The 27,177-nt window shown below is 43.1% G+C and overlaps 1 protein-coding gene across 1 annotated transcript in view; it reads left to right on the top strand.

Annotated features, from left to right (window-relative positions):
* Positions 1–9,896: 9,896 nt before the first annotated feature.
* The window catches only part of LOC115021846 (oxysterol-binding protein-related protein 10-like), a 43,973-nt gene continuing 26,692 nt past the window's right edge, over positions 9,897–27,177 (top strand). Inside the window, exons 1-2 of the mRNA XM_029452563.1 lie at positions 9,897–10,079; positions 21,832–21,999. Coding sequence (XP_029308423.1) covers positions 10,014–10,079; positions 21,832–21,999 — 234 coding nt within the window. The 5' untranslated portion in view covers positions 9,897–10,013. The remainder of the gene's footprint in view (positions 10,080–21,831; positions 22,000–27,177) is intronic.

The raw sequence follows: 27,177 nt of genomic DNA, 5'->3' as shown, positions 1-27,177 counted from the left end.
GTTCCTCATCAACATTGTCTTGGCACAAAGCATTCGGTCAAGAGTTCAGTAACATACTCTGAAAAAAATATGTTTTTATAATCAAGCATTATATATAATATGTATGTATGTATCTATGTATGTATGTGTGTATATACATATATATATATATATATATATATTATGATGCTGACCTTTGGAACAACCAACTTGGATTGGAACTTGCAGTCCAGCTGACCTGACACGTGGTCGCGCCTGCATGGACTTGTGGTGTGTCCGTGGAGGGGGATCCGTCTGCACAGCAATTTCTTTCTGACATGTTTGAAATTTACAAAACACAACTTTACTAATAAATCTTTCAAACCAGCTTGAAATTGTATTGCATGTTTATACATGTCTGTGTAAAAAAAAAATATAATAACATTCATAATAAAAGATGTGGTTGAATTGATTGAGAGAGCAATGATATCAAATGAAATAAATATATGAATTATGTACATGCATGTGGTGATTGTACTTTTAACATGTCATGTGCAGGTCTACTGGTACTACAACTGTAATGTACAGATGACGTACAGTCTGTATACTCCCCAGTCTGGATGTCCAATAGATGGTCACTAATCATACAGGTATCCTCAGTTCTGTCAGTGGCTTCATTCACCAATGTTTCAATACCTATGTAATAATAGGGTGATAGTTAAAAGTTAAATAGACTCACGCTTTTACTCAAACTACAGAATAAAATTGGGAAGCCTGTTATAAACATTGAATCTATACTTAATTAAGCTAATGAAGTGTAATTAGCTAAAGTTATTAATACTACAAACAATAACACACAGATATTGGCCAGGGCCTGGTGTAGACAGATAGATACTTTATTCATCCCGAAGGAAATTTAGGAAACATTTACATTACAGTTTACATTTGTATGTAAACTTGTTACATACAGTAGGCCTAGACCGATTATGGCTTTATGCTTGAAACAATAAATACAGTAAACATGTAGCTTGGCTTACCTCTGCTCTCACCCTTTTGGCGAATGCATTTCATCGTCTCTTTGGTGAAGGACTCTGCACCGGCAGACGTGTTTGAATCGGCATGCTGGCTTGTGCTGGCTGGGGTATCGGCAGTATTGTAGGCACAGCATCTGCGTTCAGTTTTAAATTATTTTTGAATCTCATTTCCTTGGTGAGCATAGTTTGTTCGAAACACGATCTCTCAAAGTGCTGCCCACAAATCGTCGGTTTCATCAACGCACTTCTCTTGTCCATAAACGCAAATTTTAACATCTTTTGGCCACAGAAAGCTAGATTTGGAGACGGCCCCACATCCCCATACAACACATCGCTTCACAATTATCCTTGACGATTGATTGTTGTCCGTTCTTTCTCGTAATAATTGACAGTAGTCTTTGCTGAACGCTTCAACGCAGACGAACTCTGGCGGCGGTTGTATTCTACTTGCGGCGGCTGTATTCTACTTGTGACGTCATCGCAAGTACCGGGTGATCACACACTATGTGATGATAAAAGTTCATTCTTCACCCTGGAAAATTATTAAAAGGTCCTAAAAGGTGACTATAATTTTCTCGGAGCTAGACTCAGCCCAAGTGTCATCATGTGACCTAAGTATGGAATATCTGTCATGTGGTTGTATATGGAGAAAGACGGTAACTCCAGTCTCTATTCAAAGATGGTCTCTTGAAATTTCTCTGGCCGTCCACTGACTCCTGCTCGATGACCTCTGACCTCTTCCCAGTGGATGCTGTGAGAAGCTTTGCTCTGGTGTTCATAAACAGCTGGTGTTGTCTGTTTCTGTTCTAGGGTCCTCACTGCTTCACTGATGGCATGTCAATCATATTTCAGAAGTCTTTGATTGAATGCAGGTAAACAGGCGGAACACATATTCCTATCGTCTGACGGTGATTTAGCTTTTCATCATCTTGGAATGAATGTTTGTATTGTATACTTGTTACTTGTGAAACAATCTGGTCATAGATATCGTCTCTCAACTCCATACTTGCGTCTCAAATTGCAAATCAGACTGTTAACAATGAGCAGCACATGGAAAAGGAAGTCTGGGTGCAGATATCCACTGGCTACACTGGAACCCCAGAAATATTTCACCCACAAGCTCATCGACGCCCAACCAAGAGAAGATGGGTTCTGAGATTGGATTTTGGCTCATAAGGGAGTCCCACTGAGATACTTGATGGTGTTTTCAGCCAGAGGCCTGTACCATGAAGACAGTTCAACACAGCCAGGATATATTTGTGTTATCTGGCTTCACTAACCCTAACAACCAACATCCTGCTCCTACGATGGTGGTTATCACCTCAATAAGTGAATCAAGAGTCTCTCAGTCTGACTGTGAGCGCGTTCACATCAAAGGGCTTTGCAGCATATGACCAATCATAAACAGGGACACGTGTGCTGTCAGCATAAAGTCATATTTTACAAATATTTATAATATTAGACAAATACGAAGAAGTTAAAGACATAATCCAGATTAAAGTAACAGTTTAAACTGCCACATGCAGAAAACAATCTCCGACTGTGTGAATGTGTAAATTAGTAGACTGAATATCACTTGCCCTATTTAAAGCATGATAGATCTCACCATAGTTACATGTTTGTATTCCATAAAAGGAAGGTGTTGTGTTGAATGTAATCTAATATAATATAAAATACTCTTACGTGTATCATAATACTTCAGTCTTATTCTTTCAGATGCTATCCCAGCGGTGTAAAACTGTCACGGACGTCAGGACTCAGAGATGGAATTGACAATAGTTTATTAGGCTCAGCCAGCGAGCAGATGGAAACACCATACAGACAGGGGAGGGGTGAACACAAGGATCAGGAACTCAGGAATACTCAGGCTCTAAGCACTGGAAAATAAGGAGACTGGCGTAAAAGCACAGTGAACTAAAAAGTACAAAACAGGGAGCGTCAAAACAAGGTACACGAGTCGAACTCGGAACAAACGAGAACCAACGGAGCAAACAGAAAACGGTATGATACCGGGATCAGGCAGACAGACGGGCAAAAAGGCAGAAGGCAGGAAAATCGCGTTGCAGAATCTGGGGAGGAAGTCCATGGGGTTTAGTCCACTTTGTACGAGGCCAGATGCGGAGTGAAGGGAGTGAGGAGACTTTATGCTGTGAACACAGGTGCAGGCAATCAGTATTCCGGTGATTGTGGATGCAGTGCAGGTGAGTGAGTGGAGACAGAGGGGGGCGTGGCAGGTGCGAGTTCAGGCACAGACGTGACAAAAACGGACTGGGGAGAATTTTTTATATAAAAACACAATTCAAAGCTACACTGCATACATTGCAAGCTGTAAAGGCCCTGTCATGCATATCCGTATGGCAGAAATGTATGCTGGCGTATATGAAAATTTGTCAGAGTCCAAATACGTCCAACTTTTCATCGGTTCGGATCGGAAAGTGAACGTATACAGATACGCATGTCTAACCTATTGATAGCGTGTCTAACCTATTGATAGCGTATCACTTACTTATACAAAATGTATCAGACGGATACCCAACGAATGCATAACGTATACAAAAATATGGTGTATACAAAATATCGGCAATACGCTGGTGTACGTTGATATAAGGTAAGGCATAAGTAGTATTCGTTAAGAGCACGGTGTGTTACGCTGGGGTACGTTGTTGAACGCTGAGGCCGTGAAAATGTTTTGAGTGTGTTCAAAATGATCGGACGTACCCAACGTGTGCTTCATAAATTATGCAGACGTTACACATAAGTTACGTTAGACATACGTGAATATGGAATACGTACGTGAATACTTACCTACGTAAATACCTACGTGAATACAGTACGTGAATACGTTAGAGGTACGTTAGATATAGGCTACGTCGGCTGACGGTGAACCCTACAGCCCACTTATTTATAATGAGTGGATAACCTATTCGTAACCTATGTTAAACTTATCCCTGATGACGGAGTAACTTATTAAACATATTTCTACAGTACAGCTAGCGTTCAGCTAGCGTTTTGGGAGCTTATTGGGGTTTGAATATAGTATATAGGGTCCCTGTGAGTAGCTCATTCTCATTTCTTCACAGCATGTCTTGATGAACACATCAACCCATCATCAACCCAACACCAGCATGGAGGATGCTGAGAGGCTGCAACAAGAGTACATTCTAGCCGTTCTCCAGCATCAGCATGACGTGAACCAAATGGCACTTTTCCAGCTCCGTTGGCCAGACGCTCTGATAAGTTTTACATAAGTAAATGATACGCTATTAGACATACGTATAATAATTTGTTATGTATTCGTTATCTATACGTCAGCTACAACACCGCTGTGGAAAAGTTGGACGTAAAGTTGAGCACATTTTCATATATGCCGGCATACGTTTCTGCCATACGGAACTGTGTGGCATGGAAACACACAAGAAACTGACTAAAATATTGTCATACACGCCATAAGAATACATCTAAAAACATTAATTTACAGAATACACACATGTAGTCAGATACATGCCCTGTATGGGGCCGTGATATTAACAAGCTGTTCATTTACACATTCCCAGTCGGAGATTGTTTGCAGGTCTTCTTCCTGCATTTGTCAGTTTAAACATTTGTCAGTTTAAACTGTTGCAAAAAAATATTATGTATATATATATATATATATATATATATATATATATATATATAAAAGTAGAGGAGAGTGCACTACAAAGTGCAGAAATGTAAAAAATACAATTATTATAAATACATTATTATAAATGGAGTGATGTCGACCCCAACGTTCAGAAACTCTTATATATAATATATATTATATATTTATAATATATATTTATATTTATATATCATCTCTTATCTGGAACATAACCTGCTTCTCAGCAGGTTAGGTGTGCATCTACCCGGTAAGAAGTGAACCACCGTCAGGACAGAAACCAGCAGGTGAACCTTACTAACCTCAGATCCTGCTTGGTAGTACAGGCCTCAGGTCTTAAAGTTAGAGTTAGTAGTTAGTTAGAGTTTTAATTTAGACATTGGTCTGTGTGAGTATGTTTCCTGTACTTTGGGCTCTTTATGCCCCTCAGTCTGCACATGAACACAGGAAGGAAACAGCTTACCATCTTCTTCCTGTTCACACATAAACTCGATGTGCGGGTTGATGTTAATGTCAAAGCTGGAGAAGTGCAGTGTGGTTGCATTGCCGTCCATGTATTGGTGCCAGATGTCAGATGGACATTCTGTTAAAAATATCTCTAAATAGATCACTCACTCTATTTACAGTAACCTCAAAGGAAAATCCTGTGGGATTCATTATCAAACTGTATTTCAAATGACCTTACCTCTTACCAACAACTTAACTCAATTTAATCTTAACCATCTTTTATATTCACGGTGAACTCAGATTAAAAAATTAGTTAAAAAAAGGGTATCTAATGTTGAATCGCAGGACCTACAACAGAAACAACTACAACACAAATAAAGCCTAATCCAGGCGCAGTGCAAAACAGGACACATGGGTCTCTATTTTTCTGTAAAGAGCAGAAACACATGGGCCAAGGTTTCACTTCTGGAATTTTTTATCGTCAGATATATGCTATATATCAGGGGTTCTCAATTATTTCTCTGTGGAAGTAAAAGGCCAGTGCGACAGCAGGAACCATGCCAAACTGGAAGAGCTGAAAGGAAGAGTGCGTTTGGATAAAGTTAACATTGTGTGTTTATAGACTTTTATTTTTATTTTGCTGAGCGATAAAGTGCTGCTTGAAAAAAAAAAGCACCACCCCCCTCACTGCTCGAAAGCATTAATGTTATTCCAAGGATACTCCATGAATAAAACTGATCTGAATTAATTTAAATCACTAATGCTCTGGAAGTCAAGCTGCACTTAATAGCAGTAGCAGCAGAGCTAACATCTGCATCAGTGCTGCTGATTCAGGCTGTGTGCGTTTAAAAAACGCGAATATTTTCGTCTGAGTTTCTGAACGTTGGGGTCGACGTCGCTCCATTTATAATTAAATGTTGGATGTTTGACTTTTCTGCACTTTGTAGTTCTCTCCTCTCCTCCGCTCCGTCTCTGACTGGAGGTGTTCGCGAAACGGAGAGAATGTGAATGCGCAAAGCAACGCAGTAAACACGGAAACGTGCACATAAATTAGATAAATAACATAAGCGTTTAGTTTATTTAATAAAAGAGCATCTGTTCAATGTGAAAAGTGACTTGGCGCTATATATTTATATGTATATATATATACATATAAATATATATATATATATATATATTTATATATATATTTATATATATAAGTGCGCTCAGTACTCTTCTCTGAGGAGCACCCACTCATTAATTATTCAGAAGGAAAGAGTTCTTAAAAGCTTCCTGCCTCATTCTGCTGGCCCCCACCAACATGTCACATACTAGCACACGGTTATTCACATCTCTTCATTAACAACTTTAATAACACATCAAAGCTTCATAAACACATAAACCACTGGTTGTTACCAACTAATACAGTGTGTAGGTGGAAAAACATGCATTACATTACCAGATTAACACACATATTCAAAATTCTCCTGATTTTTATATACAGGCTATATATATGATGTCAGAAAATTGGATATAAATAAGAATGCAATGAAGCAGCTTCACACACACACAAGTATATTTATATCATAAAAAATAGGTTTTAATGATTTTTTCCGTCATAGCAAGGTGGTGATCTGCAGAATAAGTAAGTTAATCTTATAAACTGTTGGTTGCCATGACAGTAAACATGGAATTAATAGTTCAACCTGAATCCATCTGATGCAAGGGAGGGTATTATCAAGACGTTAGAATGGAGTTGACTTAAGTCTCACATCTTTCTTTGGTTCCCTCTATCATCCTAATCACCTCACTGCTCACATGTCTACATCGGCCAGTGTGTCTTTAAAGGTGGAAATATGAAATCATGTAGCCTTCTGCCTGTGTTTCAATGCCTTGACACATCTACTTTCTATCTTCAAATTTCTTGTCAGTGGCAATAAAGGAAAAATAAAGAAAACCTGTGGGATATAGTCAAGTGTTTGGTCTGCAGCTGATCAGCCCGCAGGGAATAAAGACCATTTGTCACGGTTCAGGACAGGGAGGACCCAAATGCAGAAAACATAAATGCATAAATACAAAGTAACAAATAAAACTGAAAACACAAACCAACCAGGGGCAGACACGACGAAGCACGGCAGGTAACAACCACATAACATGAATGACGATCCAACAAGGCACACTGGGGCAGACAGGGATATATCAATCAATCAATCAAAAAACTTTATTGTCATTTCGAACTAACATATATACACTCTATAAGATATATACATTTAACAGTTCTTAGAGTGGAGTTCACATCACATTGCTCAGGAGAAAAAGTTATTTTTGGTTCAACAGTCTGACAGTTTGGGGAAAGAAACTGTTGCAGAATCTGGTAGTTCTGCTCCTTATGCTGCGGAACCTCTTGCCAGAGGGCAGCAGGGAAAACAGGCTGTGGTGGGGATGAGTGGGGTCTTTTATAATGTTCTGGGCTCTGGTGAGGCAGCGTTTATTTGCAGTGTCTCTGATGGAAGGAAGAGACGTCCCGATGATCCTCTCCGCTGTCCTCACTGCAGAGACTTCCAGTCTGAGATGTTGCAGTTTCCAGACCAGGTAGAGATGCAACTGGTCAGTATGCTCTCTATGGTGCCTCTGTAGAAGGTGGTGAGGATGGGAGGGGGGAGCTGTGCTCTTTTCAACCTGCGCAGAAAGTGCAGGCGCTGCTGTGCCTTTTTCACCAGTGAGGAGGTGTGAAGGGACCAGGTCAGACTATTTGTGAGTTGCACCCCCAAGAATTTTGTGCCGTCTGTAGTCTTCACTGCTGTGCCGTTGAGGAGGAGTGGTGTGTGACAGTGCTGTTTGCTTACCAGATGCTGGGGGATGATTGTGTTGAATGCCGAGCTGAAATCCAGGAACAGCATTCGCACATGGGTGTTCTTCTCCTCCAGGTGGGCCAGGCTCAGGTGGAGTGCAGAGGAGATGGCGTCCTCTGTGGAGCGGTTTGGGCGGTAAGCAAACTGGAACTGGTCGAGATTGGGATGAAGTATGGAGATGATATGCTCCTTGACCAGCCTCTCAAAGCACTTCATCATGATGGGGGTGAGTGCTACCAGCCGGTAATCATTCAGACAAGTGATTGGGGATTTTTTAGGCACTGGAACAATAGCTGCTGACTTGAAACATGATGGAACAATAGCCTGGTACAGCAAGGTGTTGAAGATGTCCGTGAGGACATGGGCCAGCTGGTCGGCACAGTCCCTGAGCAGCCGTCCTGGAATACTGTCCGGGCCCGCCGCCTTCCGGAGGTTAACTTTCTTCATCGTCCTCCGGACATCAGCTGTGTCGTGGATCAGGATCAGGATATATACAAAGACACCAAAGAGGGAACAAGACACAGCTGGGGGAGAAAGGAAAAGACACGGCAGGGTAAATGGACACAGGAGGAACAAATTAACAATCATAAAGGGAGAGAAAACACACAGACAGGAAGTACAACTAGACATGACACAAGGGGGAGTGAACATTTCAAAATAAAACAGGAAACCAGAGTACAACCAGATTGTGACACCAATCATGAGCAGGATCAAGAGAAGGGGGATAGACGTTAACATATACCCACGGATCGGTCATCAAACAGATTGCAATCCGGGGGGGTGAGATCCAGCTCGTACTCCATGGCAAGCGAATTACAACTGTTATATTGATAACACGAGTAATGTGTTGCATTGTGTTGGTCTGAAACTACAAACGAAACAGACGTAAAAAAAAAACAAAAACAAACGGGAGAGAAGAGGGTTAAATGCACAAGTACAGAATTTGGGTACATTTGTTACTTCCACCACTCAGTCCAAACTTTGTGCTACAAGCTTTAAACACCAAATTATTGCCATTTTCACTTTTTAAAGTAACAATTAGTTTAGTACATTTACAGAGATAATTAATTATTTTTCAAATGTAAAATGTTTATTTTATTTTATTTATTTGAAAGATCAAATAACAATTAAAAACAATTAAAGGAAAAGTGTTTATGTGTGCCTTGATATTCTTGTGACTAATGTTGGGTCTTCATCAGCATTTTATGAAATCTGAATCTAGTTTTACATACCTTATTGAATTTATTCATCTTCAGATTTCAAAAGTTAAAAATAACTAAAAGTGTTTGTTGATTGAGAATGCAGAAACACTACAGTGTAGCATAATGACTGAGCACAACCCATACATAAAACCTGAAAATAGCAAAATAAATAATCGGTTAGTAAACATGTATCCGACACATTCATTAATTCTAGATGGAATAAATAAATAAAAAGTTACTTAAATATATAGTCTAGAATATTTTACACAACTTTATTCTGTGCAACATTTTAATAAGAGTTTTTTTCTTCTTTCTTTTTTTCCCCAAGAACTGCACAACAGAGCAACATTTAAAAGCAACATGTCATGTGCACAGGTTGCAGAGTTTACCATAAGGACACAGACAGCAGCTGCACGGCTCAGCCCACAGTGGCTTCCATAGTGGTAATTACACAGACTATAACACAGTATCGTGTAGCCAGGGGTGGATGGAGGTATACAAGGAGGAGGGGGATGGGACAAAAACAGGCAGGGAAGGAGCGCTGAGGGAGGGAACAGAGTAAGTGAGAGGAGGAGGACGGGTTCTGATGTAACACAGTGTGTGCGCAGGGGGTGGGGCTTCTGTAAAGAGGGAGGCCGAAGGGGATGGAGAGGATTGTCAGCATCACAGTTAATCTACCTATCAGAAGTGCAGCAGGCAGAGCTGTACTCTCTTTCTATCCATCTTCCTTTTCTTCCTTTCTCCTCCTCTTCTCAACTCTCCTCACTTCTCTTCATCGGTAATGTCTCTCAGCCTCTCCTCACTCTGGCTCTGTCACCCTCCCCTTGGCTCTCTCTGTCACTTGCTGTGGTAGTATCGGTGTTGGGACATCACCCAGTCTCTCCCCTCATCTCTCTGGATGGTGGACATGAAATCCAGCAGGACTCCCAACAAGTCAGCAGAGGCTGTATGTCGGCCCAACAACGTGAGTGTGAGATCTCTACTGTGCGTGTGTGTATGTGTGCATGTGCGTGTGTGTCTGTGTTTGTGTGTGTGAGGGAGGGAGAGGGCTGTGTGTTTGGCACACAGTGGTCAACACAATGCCCATGTTTTATACTGCACACTCTTACATAACCTCAGAATAAACCAGATTCTTAACAAAAACATTTTTTTTAATAGAAATATATTCCTGTTTTATATTCTCAGGCTCAAAGGGAGAGTCTGTAACTACCTCTCTGTGAGTCCAGTGCAGTGATACTGTAGGTGCAGGACATGTTGAGCCTTGCTTAGAACAAAGACTGGAAGAAGAAGTCTGGAAACTGGAGATTGATAGTATTAGTCATTTCTTCTACATTTGTCATTTAGAAGATGCTCTTACAGTGACTTACAGTGAATTAACTCCAGGGACAGAAGCTCAGGGTGAAGTACCTTGCTAACGGGCACAATGGGAATCAGCCCTGGTATTGAACTCTCTACCCTCCGGTGTCTTTCAGCAAATGTCCTAAAACCCCATCTGTTTATGTTCACATGACAAAGTCTGAGCACCCATATTTGTTATGAGTGGAACAAAGCAATAAGTCGGGTGAGGTTTGGGTGGATAGCTGAGCCAACAAAACAGACCACTGATAATTTCCCACTTCCTGTTGTTTTTGTTTTAAGCATGACAACCATATGGTTATTATTGTAACCATAATGATAAAGCTCACCTAACCTTAACAGAGCGGTCATTTTATCCCAAACCATGGTCTAAGAAACCCCAAACTTCCCTTCTCCGAGCCACATCCGCCAGCTCCTGGGGGATCCCGAGGCGTTCCCAGGCCAGTGAGGAGATATAATATCTCTGAGTCCTGGGTCTTCCCAGGGGTCTCTTCCCAGCTGGACGTGCCTGGAACACCTCCCTAGGGAGGCTGCCAGGTGGCATCCTTACTAGATGCCCGAACCACCTCAACTGGCGCCAGCCACCCGTCTGAGACGCCAGCCACCTGTCTGACGCCAGCCACCCGTCTGAGAAGACGCCAGCCACCCGTCTGAGAAAACCCATTTTGGCCGCTTGTACCTGTGATCTCGTTCTTTCGGTCATGACCCAGCCTTCATGACCAACGGTGCGGTAAAGCGACTGCAGTACCGCCCCCCACTGCTCCAATTCTCCGGCCAATCTCTCGCTCCATCATCCCCTCACTCGCGAACAAGACTCCAAGGTACTTGAACTCCTTCACTTGGGGTAAGGGTTTATTCCCTACCTGGAGTAGGCAATCCACCGGTTTCCTGCTGAGAGCCATGGCCTCAGAGTTTGAGGTGCTGATCCTCACCGCTTCACACTCAGCTGCGAACCGAACCAGTGACTGCTTAAGGTCATAGACTGATGACGCCATAAGGACCACATCATCTGCAAAGAGCAATGATGAGATCCTCAGGCCCCGAACTGCAACCCCTCTCCTCCACGACTACGCCTCAATATCCTGTCCATGAAAATCACAAACAGGATTGGTGATAAAGCGGCGGAGGCCAACATTCACTGGGAACGAGTCCGATTTACTGCCGAGTATCCGGACACAACTCTCGCTTTGGGCGTACAGGGATTGGATGGCCCTCAGAAGTGACCCCCTCACCCCATACTCCTCCAGCACCTCCCACAGTATCACCCGGGGGACCCGGTCATACACCTTCTCCAGATCCACAAAACACATGTAGACCGGTTGGGCGTACTCCCAGGCCCCCTCCAGGATCCTTGCAAGAGTGAAGAGTTGGTCCATTGTTCCACGACCAGGACGGAATCCGCATTGTTCCTCAGAGGTTTGACTATCGGACGAACCCTCCTTTCAAGAACCTTGGAGTAGACTTTACCGGGGAGGCTGAGAAGTGTGATACCCCTGTAGTTGGCACACACTCTCTGGTCCCCCTTTTTGAATAGGGGAACCACAACCCCGGTCTGCCACCCCCTAGGCACTGTCCCAGACTTCCACGCAATGTTGACGAGGCGTGTCAACCAAGACAGCCCCTCAACACCCAAAGCCTTCAGTATTTCTGGACGGATCTCATCAACCCCTGCGACTTTGCCACTGTGGAGTTGTTTGACTACCTCAGTGACTTCCAACAGGGAAATTGACGATGATCCCCCATCAGCTTCCAGCTCTGCCTCTACCATAGAGGGCGTGTTAGTGGGATTCAGGAGTTCCTCAAAGTGCTCCTTCCACCACTCGATAAACTTCTCAGTCAAAGTCAGCAGGGCCCCACCCTTGCTGTACACCGCTTGGATGGTTCCCCGCTTCCCCCTCCTGAGGTTCCGGACAGTTTTCCAGAAGCACCTTGGTGCCGACCGAAAGTCCTTCTCCATAGCTTCTCTGAACTTCTCCCACACTTGCCCTGCCGCCCTCTACCACAGCTCCTCACCACATCTTCAGCAATAGAGGTTTTGAACATCGCCCACTCAGGTTCAATGCCCCCAACCTCCACATGGATGTCTGAAAAGCTCCGCCGGAGGTGTGAGTTGAAGATCTCCCGGACAGGGTCTTCCTCCAGACGTTCCCAGTTCACCCGCACTACCCGTTTGGGCTTACCAGGTCTGTCCAGAGTCTTCCCCCACCCCTTGATCCAACTCACCACCAGATGGTGATCAGTTGACAACTCCACCCCTCTCTTCACCCGAGTGTCCAAAACATGCGGCCTCAGATCAGATGATACGATCAGAAAATCGATCATTGACCTTTGGCCTAGGGTGACCCTGAACTCTGCCCTTGGACTCAACGTACAGTAGCTATTGGTTACTGTAGCCTGCAACGCATGACGTTATCAGGTACGGTAGCTGGCAGAGGCAAACACACTTCAACGGCCCAAACATTTTCACTAGGAGAAACGTGCTGCAGCTTCCGACACAATGCAAAGTCAAAAACACATACAGAAATCCTAAACAAATACAACGGAAACGTGCTGCAAATGACAAAATGTGCTGCAGAAAGCCAAAACAAATGCAACAGAAAAATGCTGCAAATACAGAAACGATGCAAAGTAAACAAACAAAGACACACAAACCTTGAAAACAAATGCAAAAGTAAAACAACGCATATCATGCGTATCGTGAGTGAAAGAGAAAATGTGCCCAATAATTGATCCTACTTGTCTAAGCTGACCCCCCTGCATTTGTTAACGGGGTTTGTGTGTTTTTGACTTTGCATCCTTTCTCCTATTTGCAGCGTATTTGCTGTTAATGTATGTTGTTTTGGGTTTCTGCAGAATGTTTTTTTATTTGCAGCATGTTTCTGTTTTTGTTTTGGTACGTCTGTGTTTTTGACTTTGCATTGTTTCTAAAGCTGCAGTTTCTCCTAAAGAAAATGTTTTGGGACGTTGTAGCGCATTTGCCTTTGTACATTCACCGCTGTACTTTTGCTCTCTTTCTTCTTCGCCTTGGCTCTGCACTCCACGCTCTGTGGAGCTCTGTCCATACCATGCTCCTGTTTGGAGCAGGACCAACGAATTGTACTCCACATGTTTTCCTTCTGTCTTTCTTTTTCAACAGCATCCAGCTTTAGTAGTCTTGTGTTCTAGCAGAGCTGTCAGGACATGTTTAATTTAAGCAAACTACAATTACAATTTCCACAGGTTAATCCAAACAATACGACAATAGGACAATTTCATTGATAGCTGTAGAAATAAGAAACTAACCCTGAGCTGTAACTTCTCACTGAGTTCACACAAAATGGTTATTTTGTCATTTCTATATATGTCATGTCATTTGCACCATGAGATATTAAACTGAAATCAAAACGAAGGGTTTGTAAGATCTGAGATAAAAAACACATTTGCTTCTTGCTTCAGGCTTTTTTCAGTTACAAATCACAGTTATTTGTTGCTAATAGTAAAACACAATGCTTAAAGTTGTGCATTTGTCATTGTTATTCTGAACGAACAATCTAAATATTAATAATGTACAGTATATTATTGCCTAAAAGCAAGATTTTACATTTGAGAGAAACACACCTTTACCTGTTTTTCCAAATGTGCCCCTCTTTGAGTGTATTCCTGAGCTTAATTCCCCAGCAAATCCTTGACCCAAACAAAGAAGGTACATTATTTAGGTATCATGTTGGATTGCTGTGTTTGTGTAGTTTAGAGTTAAAATGGGAATGATGCTGTGAATTATAGTTGCTGTTTTGTGCACCAGAGGGAATGCCAGCAGTAAAGAATCATTAGGAAGCTGGTACAATATGATCATTATTTATTTTTACATCTCAAGCACTTGATGGAACTGGATTGTACCTCACAAACTTACTCACATAGAACATAAACTATATACAGTCACTACTGCCATAACGACCTCCTCCACTAGATTTAGTTACCTGGCTGCAGGAATTTGCTCCCATTCAGCCCCTTGCAGTTGGCCTTATAATTCATCCCAAAGATGTTGGATGGGGTTGAGGTCAAATCAAATCAAATTTGTATAGCCCAATATCACAAATTATACATTTGTCTCAGTGTGCTTTACAGACTGTACAGGTTACGACACCCTCTGTCCTTAGACCCTCGCATCGCACAAGGAAAAACTTCCTAAAAGAAACCCCATAATTAAAGGGGGAAAAATGGAAGAAACCTCATGGAGAGCAACTGAGGAGGGATCCCTATCCCAGGACGGACAGACATGCAATAGATGTCGTATGTACAGGATGAACAACATAGTACAAATACAACATTTGACAGAAATGATGTTGTGTTGAAAAAAGAGAAAGTATGGATGAATCCAGGAAAATGTCAAAAAGGCTTCCCGGTGTCCAGCAGGACCAGGGCAGCAGGCGCAGCCAGGATTCCTGATCCTGACGTAAACTTTATCAGTGGCAACCTGCCACATGAGAGACAGAAACTCCGGGGATGATGCCCCTGATGATGAGTTAGTAACATACATTTACATAAATGCATACAGATAGAGAGGGAGAAGAAGAGAGTGAGGGGAGGAGAGAGGAAGAGAAGGAGGAGAGCAGGGAGGTGTCCCCCGGCAGTCTAAGCCTATAGCAGCATAACTAGGGGCTGATCCAGGGCAAACCTGAGCAAGCTCTAACTATAAGCTTTATCAAAAAGGAACGTCTTTAGCCTGCTCTTAAATGTGGAGAGTGTGTCTGCCTCCCGAACACAAACTGGAAGCTGGTTCCACTGGAGAGGAGCTTGATAGATGAAGGCTCTGGCTCCCATTGTACTCTTAGAGACTCTAGGAACCACAAGTAACCCTGCAGTCTGGGAGCATAATGCTCTAGTTGGTTTATAAGGTACTATGAGATATTTAAGATATGCTGAAGCCTGACCATTAATTGCTTTGTAAGTCAGGAGAAGGATTTTTAATTCTATTCTGTATTTTACCGGGAGCCAGTGCAGAGCAGCTAATACAGGAGTAATATGATCCCGTTCAGGTCAGGGCTCTATGAAAGCCAGTCCCTTTCCTCCACACCAAACCTTTTATGGAACTGGCTTTGTGCATGAGGGTATTGTCGTGTTGAAATAGGAAAAGGTTCAACCAAAACTGTTGCATCAAAGCCGGAAGCACATAATTGTTTAAAATATTTTTTTTTGCTATAGCATTAATATTTCCCTTCATTGGAACTAAGGGGCCGAGCTAACACATCAAACAACCACGGACCAAAAGGTTTGTAAAGGGTGTCCAAATACCTTTGACCAAACAGTGTACACCTTAAATATACAAGATGAGAGTGTTTGTTGAGCTGGACTTTGTTTAGGTTTTCCTATACTTCCCATAATATCTAAATAGATTATGGAACATGCTGATGTGTGCATTATGTCCGCCTACATGTGTCTGTGTCCCTGTATTACAGGTCTGTTTTAAAGTTAGTATTATATTACATTACATTACATTTAGCTGATGCTTTTGTCCAAAGCAACTTACAATAAGTCCAAACAATCCTGAGGATACAACCCCGAACATCAAGAATCTTGCAAGTACATTAGCTTCAAATAAGCCAAACCAATGTAAGTGCTACGTACAAAAATAATATTATTTTTTATTATTGGCCAAGGTGCTGTCGAAACAGGTGGGTTTTCTGCTGACCTGATATCAATGGTGAACTTATTCTAACATTTTGGAGCCATGATAGCAAACAGGCGGGTTTTGTTTGAGGGGAATCTGGGTCCTACTCACAGTGAGGGAGCAGCGAGCCGATTGGCTGATGCAAAGCGAAGTGAACGAGCTGGGGAGTATGGTTTGACCATGGCCTAGATGTAGGAAGGGGCTGATCCATTCACAGCACGGTAGGGCAGCACCAGAGTCTTGAAGCAGATTCGGGCCACCACCGGTAGCCATTAAATGCCAAGAATCAGAATCAGAATCAGAAATTCTTTATTAATCCCGTAACAGGAAATTTATTTTACCTTGTTACAGCAAAAGAACAAGAAAGTAAAGTGGCAAGTATACAATAATTAAATAGAATAAAATAGAGTAACAGTAGTATAAGTATAAAGTCGTTGATAAAAAGTTGTTAAAGTAAATATTGCACATGACAGTGATAATTGCAGAAGTTATAAAAGCGAGTAAACTATAACTCTTTTGAAAGCCTTGTTCTTACGCTCTCAAACCCAACATGGAAAACAATAAAGCCAATTTTATTTGTTACTGTGTACCGCCCTCCTGGTCCGTATTCTGAATTTCTATCTGAATTCTGAGAATGTTTATCAAGTTTAGTCCTTAAAACAGATAAAGTAATTATTGTAGGTGACTTTAATATTCATGTGGATGTTGATGGTGACAGCCTTAATAATACATTTATCTCAATATTAGATTCAATTGGGTTCAGTCAGAATGTACATGAACCAACTCACTGTTTAAACCACACTCTAGACCTTGTTCTGGGATATGGTGTTGAAATTGAAAGTTTATCAGTGTGTCCACATAATCCTCTTTTATCAGACCATTTTTTAATAACTTTTGAAGTCCTGTTACTGGACAGTAGGCAAAATATCCTACGCTCGATGTCTATCTGAAAGTGCTGTGACTAAATTTAAGGAAGTGATTCCATCAGCACTTAATTCAATACCAGGACTCAATATCAATATAACGGAGGACTCCAATGCTAACTTTAGTCCCTCCCAAATTCTCGCTGCAGCCTCACTGCGAATAACATTCGACTCTGTCGCTCCTCTAAAGAAGAAGATCATAAAACAGAAAAAGAAAGCTCCATGGCTTCATTTACAAATACGCAAAATAAAACAAAAGTCGAGAAATCTTGAAAGTAAATGGAGTTCCACTAAATTAGGAAGAATCTCGTTTAGTCTGGTTAGATCATCTTAAAACGTATAAGAAGGCTCTCCGTAATGCCAGAGCAGCTTATTACTCTTCTTTAATAGAAGAAAATAAGAACAACCCCAGGTTTCTTTTCAGCACTGTAGCCAGGCTGACAGAGAGCCACAGCTCTACAGAGCCTTCTATTCCTATATCTCTCAGTAGTGACGACTTCATGAGCTTCTTTAACGATAAAATTATAATTAATAGAGACAAAATTAATCTCCTCCTGCCCTCAATTGGTAATGACTTAACTTCAACCTCCGGAATTTCAAAAACATCTGTAACTCCTGAAATATATTTAGACTGTTTTACTCCAATCAACCATAACCAACTAACCATAACCAACTAACAACAATCTCATCGTCTAAGCCACATATGTCAAACTCAAGGCACGCGGGCCGGATCTTTGCCCAATTATCTTTGGCCCGCAGGATAATATCTAATTAATATTAGAACTGGCCCGCCGGTATATTGCACGCACCACTAATACTACAAATCCCACAATACACTGCCACTACGTTGGCGCGTTAATCGAGGGTCCGAAAGCGCAAGCCCTTGCCACTCCCACTCTTTCATCAGCAGCCGTCAACTTTCAGCTATCCCTCTACCCAAAAAATGGCTAAATGAAAGGTGGACTTTGAAAACAGGGGTTTTCAAGGCAGGTGGGAGGCAGAGTATATGTTCGCGGATGTAAAGGGCAAACCCGTCTGTCTTGTGTGCGGAGACGGTGTGGCTGTAATCAAAGAATATAATATAAGACGACACTATGAAACGAAACACCACGACAGGTAAAAGCATCAGGACATGAAACAGAGGCTCCAGAAGGTAGAAGAGTTGAAAATAAGTCTGGTGTCACAGCAGGCTATGTTCACAAAAGCCAAATCACAAAGTGAGGCTGTTGTAAAGGCTAGTTATATTGTGGCAGCAGAGGTAACTAAATCAGGCCGGCCCTTTACTGAGGGAGAATTTGTTAAAAACTGCATGATGAAAGTTTGCGACGTCGTGTGCCCAGATAAAAAGCAAGTGTTTTCAAATGTGAGCCTGAACAGAAACACTGTTGCTGATCGTGTACGTGAGCTTGCCACCAATCTACAACAACAGCTGGTAGGAAAAGGAAAAGATTTCATCGCATATTCACTTGCTGTGGATGAGAGCAACGACACTTCTGATACTGCCCAGCTGTCCATTTTCATCCGTGGAGTGGACTCAAATCTATGCGTAACAGAGGAACTTTTGGGATTAAGATCAATGCATGGCACAACTACGGGAAAAGATCTATTTGAAGAGGTATCCAGATGTGTAAATGATATGAGGCTGCCTTGGGATAAACTTGTGGGACTGACAACAGATGGAGCACCCACGATGTGCGGTCAAAAGAATGGATTGGTGGGCAGGATTTGGGAGGAAAACGGCGCAGGTGAGCTGACAACTTATCACTGCACCATACACCAAGAAGCGTTGTGTGGCAAAGCCTTGAAAATGGAACATGTAATGGGCACCATAACACGACCAGTTCAAGTCTTTTCTGGAGTTGGGTTCAGAATATAGTGACTTGCCCTAATATGGTGCGATGGCTAAGCCAAGGAAAAGTATTGAAAAGATGTTTCGAGTTGCGTGATGAAATCTGTCAGTTCATGGAAAGTAAAGGGAAAGACACAACAGAGCTCCGGGATCAAAAGTTTCTGTGTGAAGTGGCATTTCTGTGTGAGCCATCTCAATGCGCTCAACCTGCAGCTTCAGGGGCGGGGCCATCTGATCACAGACATGTACGCTGCAGTGAGGGCTTTTAAAACCAAGCTGCGCCTGTTGGAAACGCAAATGCTGCAAGAAAAGTTGAGCCATTTTCCATGCTGCAAAACTATGAAAGAGCAGGTCTCTACCGCCGTGTTCCCAAGTGCACAGTTTGCTGAAAAACTCAGCATACTTGGTGACGACTTCACACAGCGATTTGCCGACTTTGAAGCCCAAAAAAGGTTTGAACTGCTCAGTAACCCATTTGCAGCTGACGTGGAAAGCGCACCAACCAACATACAAATGGAGCTGAACTCCAATGTAGTGACTCACTCAAGGCAACATATGACTCTGCCCAAATGCTCTCTATGTTTGGCAGCACATACCTGTGTGAACAACTGTTCTCTTTGATGAAGATAAACAAAACATCACACAGGACTCGTCTTACTGATGAACACCTTCACTCAATCCTGAGGATTTCCTCAGCTCAGAGCCTGACCCCAAACATTGATGAACTTGCATCCAAGATGAGATGCCAGGTATCTGGCTTAGACTAGTGTGCATCACAGAGCAGCAAACTGAGCTTTAATGTTTCCTTTTTACACTTTTTTATTGCTACCACAGGGCATGTTTGGTTTTCCTTTGAAGGAAATTATTTTTTGGCTGTTGTTCGCCTGTGGAAAAATGTTTTCATTAGAAATTACTCTGGAAAAGCTGCAGATAGATCCATAAGAAATGTATGCAACTGATTTTTCATTTATTTAATATTTAATGTTGTTTTTATAGGCAATAACTTAAGTTTTGTTCGTTCCAGGTTCAATATGTGCAATAAGTTAATTTCAATAGGTTTTGCAATAAAAATTGAACCATTCCGGCCCTAGACTTGTATCGATTTTTTTATTTTGGCCCACTGTGTATTTGAGTTTGACACCCGTGGTCTAAGCCATCAACCTGTCTTTTAGACCTGATTCCAACTAAACTGTTTAAAGAAGTTTTACCCTTAATTAACACCTTGTTATTAAATATGATCAACCTGTCTCTATTATCTGGCTACGTACCACAATCCTTTAATTAAAGTAGCTGTAATAAAACCACTTCTTAAAAAGCCTAGTCTTGATCCAGAGGTTTTAGCCAACTATAGATCGATATCTAACCTCAATTTGTATGTGTTAACGATAAATCCTCCATGACAGCCAAAGTCAGTCTTGGAGTTTAGCAGGGTTCTGTACTTGGACCGATTCTATTCACCTTATATATGCTTCCTTTGGGCAATATTATAAGGAACCTCTCTATAAACTTTCATTGTTATGCGGATGATACTCAATGATATCTATCAATTAAACCAGACGAAACCAATCAATTGGCTAAACTTCAAGCATGCCTTAAGGACATAAAAACTTGGATGTCTAGCAACTTTTTGATGTTAAACACAGACAAAACTGAAGTTATGAATCGTGGCTGCGCCTGCTGCCCTGGTCCTGCTGGACACCTTTTGTTGTCCGGTATTAGCTCGATTAGCCAAGTCTCTGTGAATACCATGATGCTACACTCCCGGTATTCCCTCTGGTACCGGGTCAGCGCTGCTAGCTTGTCCATCTTATTGGGAAGAGAACGTACATTTCCCATTACGATGGATGGAAGGACAGGTCTATAGCATCTTTTCCTATCAGTCCCGGCATAACGTCCTTTTCTTCTTCTCCTCAGCTCGCAGGGAACATCATATCTCTCGCCGGTTAGCTACGCCATGTTATGGGATGCTAACAGCTGATCCTTGGTGTAAACAATGCACTGGCTACACGTGTGGTCCTCGGTCACAGTTGTTAAAAGGAAAAGTAGGAAGAAAACCAGTGCAAGAATAGCGGTTTTGGTGTCCATGATTCCCAGACAAGTTGCAGAGCAGTAAATAAGTACGAAAAAACACTATAAAGTAACACGCTGCCACTCGTGAGGCGGCAAGTACCGTTTGACTGAGCATGAAATGACAAGAGCCTGGACTAGAACCTGCGTTGCAGTCTGGATCAGTAAGGGGCGTATCCTTCTGATGTTGTAAAGAGTGTGTTTGCAGGAGTGGGCTGTTGCAGCGATGTTGGCATTGGATGACAGTTGATTGTTCCTTGCGGTCCGAGTCGGGGAAACAACTGAGATGCCGATGTTGATCGTAACGCCTTGGATGGGAGAGTGAATGATTGAGCCAAGTGATTTGGTGAACAGAAAAAAAGTGGAGGGGTCCCAGGACGGAGCCCTGAGGACCTCCTGTGGTAAATTGACAGGGGTCCAACACAGATCTTCATTATTATTAATAATAATAATAATAATAATACATTAGATTTGTATAGCGCTTTTCTAGAAACTCAAAGACGCTCATTACATCACATTACATTATGTACATTGACAAAGTGGCTTGGTAGAAGGAGGTGGGGGACTGGGGGAATCAAAAAGGTTGGAGAAGAGTCGGGTGAAGATTTATTTGGGGTTAGAGAAGGAGGAATGAATTTTAGATTGAAAGAAACACAAAGGGTCAACCAGGAGATATTCATTCTGCTGCTGCACAGTAAAATATGCAGGCCAACATGTTCAACTCAACAATAATGTCAGCATTACTTGTTTCTTGTAGGGCTACTAAATAAAATCAAGTTGTTATTTCCTGTGTAAACAGGTTACACTGCACACTGGCAAAATGAGAGAATAGATTTTTTTTTTACTGGCAAATGGTTATTTGTGTCTCCACCAGCAGGGACAGCAGCAGGGGCAGACCAGCAGCCCAGAAACTCTAGACCCCAGCAATGAGACCACAGACACAGAGGACCACGAGGAGGAGGACCTGGGAGTTCTGGATGACCAGCGAAGCATCATGCTTCACCTTCTGTCCCAGTTAAAACTTGGCATGGACCTCACACGGGTAAGACTCAGACGGGTAAGACGGGTTCTGCCTCATCATTTAGGTTTCAAATAGTAGTTGAAAAGACCAACGTTTAACTAGAAAGTCCCTGCCCAAGCTTTTGACAGCAGGAATCAACTCTGATTTAGTGTCTGTGAGCAAGATGGGTGCTGCTCTGCTCCTGTACCCCGCTCTTCCATCGAAGAGGGAACTTGCACAGGAAACAAATTAATTTGGCACAATAAAGTAACATTTTAAAGTAAAAAGGTTTAGAGAAGTGATAATGCCCCAAATATAATTCACAAATGATACTAGTCAGTATTTGTGAACATTTTTCTTTTACTCTGAAGCATCATTTATTTCATGAAGGCAGCAGGAGATTATATTACTCAGTGGGTGGCAAACACTATTAATAAGTACTGAAACATAAAAATATCTAGAGCTATTATATATATATACTATTGTATAGTATTTGTATAATCTGCCTGTAGGATTTTCAGTGACCTAAATGAATTTGACATACATATCTATCTATGGAGAGGCGTGATTGGGAGGAAGGGCCTCCCTGATCTAAACCCGAATGGTCGTTTGTTGTTGGACTTCTGTGCTAGTCATGGAATGGCCATAACAAACACCATGTTCGAACATAAGGATGCTCATAAGTGCACGTGGTACCAGAGCACCCTAGGCCAAAGGTCAATGATCGATTTCGTAATCGTATCATCTGATCTGAGGCCGCATGTTTTGGACACTCGGGTGAAGAGAGGGGCGGAGCTGTCGACTGATCACCATCTGGTGGTGAGTTGGATCAAGGGGTGGGGGAAGACTCTGGACAGACCTGGTAAACCCAAACGGGTAGTGCGGGTGAACTGGGAACGTCTGGAGGAAGTCCCTGTCCTGGGGATCTTTAACTCACACCTCCGGCGGAGCTTTTCAGCCATCCCTGTGGAGGTTGGGGGCATTGAACCTGAGTGGGCGATGTTAAAAACCTCTATTGCTGAAGCTGCGGTGATGAGCTGTGGTCTCAAGGTCTTAGGTGCCTCAAGGGGCGGTAACCCTCGAACACCGTGGTGGACCCCGGTGGTCAGGGAAGCCGTCCGACTGAAGAAGGAGTCCTTCCAGATTATGTTAACCGGGAGGACTCCGGAAACAGTTGCAGGGTATCGAAGGACTCAAAGGGCGGCAGCTTCTGCCGTGTCAGAGGCAAAGCAGCAGGTGTGGGAGAAGTTCGGAGAAGCTATGGAGAAGGACTTTCGGTCGGCACCAAGGTGCTTCTGGAAAACTGTCCGGAACCTCAGGAGGGGGAAGCGGGGAACCATCCAAGCGGTGTACAGCAAGGGTGGGGCCCTGCTGACTTCAACTGAGAAGGTTATCGGCCGCTGGAAGGAGCACTTTGAGGAACTCCTGAATCCGACTAACATGCTCTCTATGGTTGAGGCAGAGCTGGAAGCTGATGGGGGATCATAGTCAATTTCCCTGATGGAAGTCACTGAGGTAGTCAAACAACTCCACAGTGGCAAAGCCGCAGGGGTTGATGAGATCCGTTCAGAAATGCTGAAGGCTTTGGGTGTTGAGGGGCTGTCTTGGTTGACACGCCTCGTCAACATTGCGTGAAAGTCTGGGACAGTGCCTAGGGGTTGGCAGACCGGGGTGGTGGTTCCCCTATTTAAAAAGGGGGACCAGAGAGTGTGTGCCAACTACAGGGGTATCACACTTCTCAGCCTCCCTGGTAAAGTCTACTCCAAGGTACTGGAAAGGAGGGTTCGGCCGGTAGTCGAACCTCTGATTGAAGAGGAACAATGCGGATTCCGTCCTGGTCGTGGAACAACAGATCAACTCTTTACTCTTGCAAGGATCCTGGAGGGGGCCTGGGAGTACGCCCATCCGGTCTACATGTGTTTTGTGGATCTGGAGAAGGCGTATGACCGGGTCCCCCGGGTGATACTGTGGGAGGTGCTGCGGGAGTATGGGGTGAGGGGGTCACTTTTGAGGGCCATCCAATCCCTGTACGCCCAAAGCGAGAGTTGTGTCCGGATACTCGGCAGTAAGTCGAACTCGTTTCCCGTGAATGTTGGCCTCCGACAGGGCTGCGCTTTATCACCAATCCTGTTCGTGATTTTCATGGATAGGATATCGAGGCGTAGTCGTGGAGGAGAGGGGTTGCAGTTCGGTGGCCTGAGGATCTCATCGCTGCTCTTTGCAGATGATGTGGTCCTTATGGCATCATCGGTCTGTGACCTTCAACAGTCACTGGATCGGTTCGTAGCCGAGTGTGCAGCGGTTGGGATGAGGATCAGCACCTCCAAATCTGAGGCCATGGCTCTCAGCAGGAAACCGGTGGATTGCCTACTCCGGGTAGGGAATGAGCCATTACCCCAAGTGAAGGAGTTCAAGTACCTCGGGGTCTTGTTCGCGAGTGAGGGGACAATGGAGCGAGAGATTGGCCGGAGAATCGGAGCAGCGGGGGCAGCAGTCACTTTACCGCACCGTTGTGACGAAAAGAGAGCTGAGCCAGAAGGCAAAGCTCTCAATATACCGGTCGATCTTCGTTCCTACCCTCACCTATGGTCATGAAGGCTGGGTCATGACCGAAAGAACGAGATCACGGGTACAAGCGGCCGAAATGGGTTTTCTCAGACGGGTGGCTGGCGTCTCCCTTAGAGATAGGGTGAGAAGCTCAGCCATCCGTGAGAGACTCGGAGTAGAGCCGCTGCTCCTTTACGTTGAAAGGAGCCAGTTGAGGTGGTTCGGGCATCTAGTAAGGATGCCACCTGGGCGCCTCCCTAGGGAGGTGTTCCAGGCACGTCCAGCTGGGAGGAGACCCCGGGGAAGACCCAGGACTCGGTGGAGAGATTATATCTCCTCACTGGCCTGGGAACGCCTCAGGATCCCCCAGTCAGAGCTGGAGGATGTGGCCCAGAGAAGGGAAGATTGGGGTTCCTTACTGGAGCTGCTGCCCCCGCGACCCGATCCCGGATAAGCGGTGGACGATGGATGGATGGATGGATGGATGGATGGATCTATCTATACATAAATTGTATAAATTACACAATGATATATATTCTGTTGTAGCTACTCAACAGTAAGTTTATGATATTCTTCTCTTATTATCCATTTAATATTATAGGGACTGTTTGTCTGTGTGTTCTGTCTGGAAGCTCTCCATATAACGAAGGAGTATGTGGAATATTCACAGCACATCAGGATTAATTATCCCAGCCCAGCATGCTGCAGCGTTATTGATTGTACCCACCATGGAAAAATTAGTGTCTTTATTTAGGCCAGTGTAAATAATACACAAGGTCTGTATAGTTTTGTTTTGATGTTCTTCCTTCTCTCTCTGTCTTTATTTAACACTTGCCTTCCTATTTGTTTTCCTCCACCTCTCCACTCTGGTTGTGGTTTTAGTTAGCAGTCAGATGTATTCTGCTCAAGTGATTGTGGTGACTCTTTCAGACCAGTGAGCTCAATCTGATTACTTATGGACCAGTGCTCTGGGTCACAGGGATAATGTGCTTACTTTGTGCAACAGAAGGGGATGCTGACCTTGAATACCTGAGACCCTGCAGATTCACCACAACCTCATGTAAAGGGGGGGGGGGTGGAGGCAGATTATGAAAGCGCTGGGGGTATCTTTGTGATCCAACTCTGTTGATAGAAACACATTATATATCCACTCATTTAGACATAGGCAAACATCTGCCTATATATTCCTTCATCCATCAACCATTTGCTCTTGCCATGTCCATATTGACTAGTGCTGCTGCAGTGTGATGGGATCGACGTTTTGACTTTGTCCTTTGGTGTGGCTCTGTCAAAACACCAAATCTGACTGTGAAGTGTCATTATATGGACAGTCAAGTTGTGTAACAACAGCTTTATGTAATCTGAAGGCCGATAGAGAGTCCCCTGCAAATGACATGACATGAAGCCATATCTTATAGCTTTGTTACCGTTGAAGCTCTGAGTGGACCTACATAGGCGTTCAAGTGTCAGTCCCCTCATGATGTATGATGAATGGAGGAGATGTACATAATGATGATTGTCAGGCAACACTACTATTGGAGCAGCTTTCTGTCTGAGCTACCATGATGCAATTGTATTGATTTATCAGGCTTGTGTGTGTGTGTGTGTGTGTGTGTGTGTGTGTGTGTGTGTGTGTGTGTGTGTGTGTGTGTGTGTGTGTGAGTGTATGCATCTTTTTCACATTTGTCAGCCAATACACCAGATGCTGTCAAAGAAGACTCCAAACTAAGTATATGTTTTAAAGGTGGCCTGAACCTTTGACTCTAGCCTAGAGAAAGACCTTATATGATGCCATGGGGCCCAAAAAGACATTTTCCCATTGACTTACATGACATTTTCCTAGGCAAGCACAAGAAACCCATTACAGACACTGAATTAATAAAAGAGTGTTTGAGTAATGTGATGGAGGCCATGCTAGAAGCAAAGTAAAAGTATAAAATTGATCTCACTTGACTTGGATGAATCACAGACACAGACACTGCACAATTGATTGTATTCATTAGATTTTATAATGAAGAAAAACAGGAGTTTTGTAAAGATAACATCCCTTCATGGCCAAACAAGAGGGGAGGATCTGTATGAATCCAACATGAAAATGCTTTCTGAAAGAAGAATAGACCTGAACTTGGTTTTTTCCATTGCTACTGATGGAGCACTATCCACTTGGCCTGATATACTGTATCACTGCATAATCGACCAAAAAGTCTGTGTATGGGTCTGGGTGAAATGCACTCAGAAGTCATGACAATTGTGCAACTGCACATCCGGCAGGCGTTACAGAAGCCTCCGCTCTCGCACCACCACACTCAGGAAGAGCTTCTTCCCTGAGGCAGTGACTCTGCTTAACTCTTTTCCATCACTCATTGCACTCACCTGCACTGTTATCATACTTACGGACATGTTATTTGCACTATTCATATCTGCATTGACTGAACCTATTGTACTGTTCAATTGTGTTACTGTACATATAACCAAATGTATATGCTGGTCATATCACTACTGTTTGTATTTACAACCTGCATTTGCACTCTGTTACATATTTATAGTAGTTTATAGCACCACTCAATGCACTTGCTGTATATAATATAGCACATTTTTGCACTTCTGGTTAGATACTAACAGCATTTCATTGGCGTGTACCTGTACTCAGCACAATGACAATAAAGTTGAATC

The sequence above is a fragment of the Cottoperca gobio genome, chromosome 16 (genome assembly GCF_900634415.1).
Source record: "Cottoperca gobio chromosome 16, fCotGob3.1, whole genome shotgun sequence".
NCBI classification, from domain to species: domain Eukaryota; kingdom Metazoa; phylum Chordata; class Actinopteri; order Perciformes; family Bovichtidae; genus Cottoperca; species Cottoperca gobio.
The sequence above is the reverse complement of the archived record's forward strand: the minus strand, read 5'-3'. Positions and strand labels throughout refer to the sequence as shown.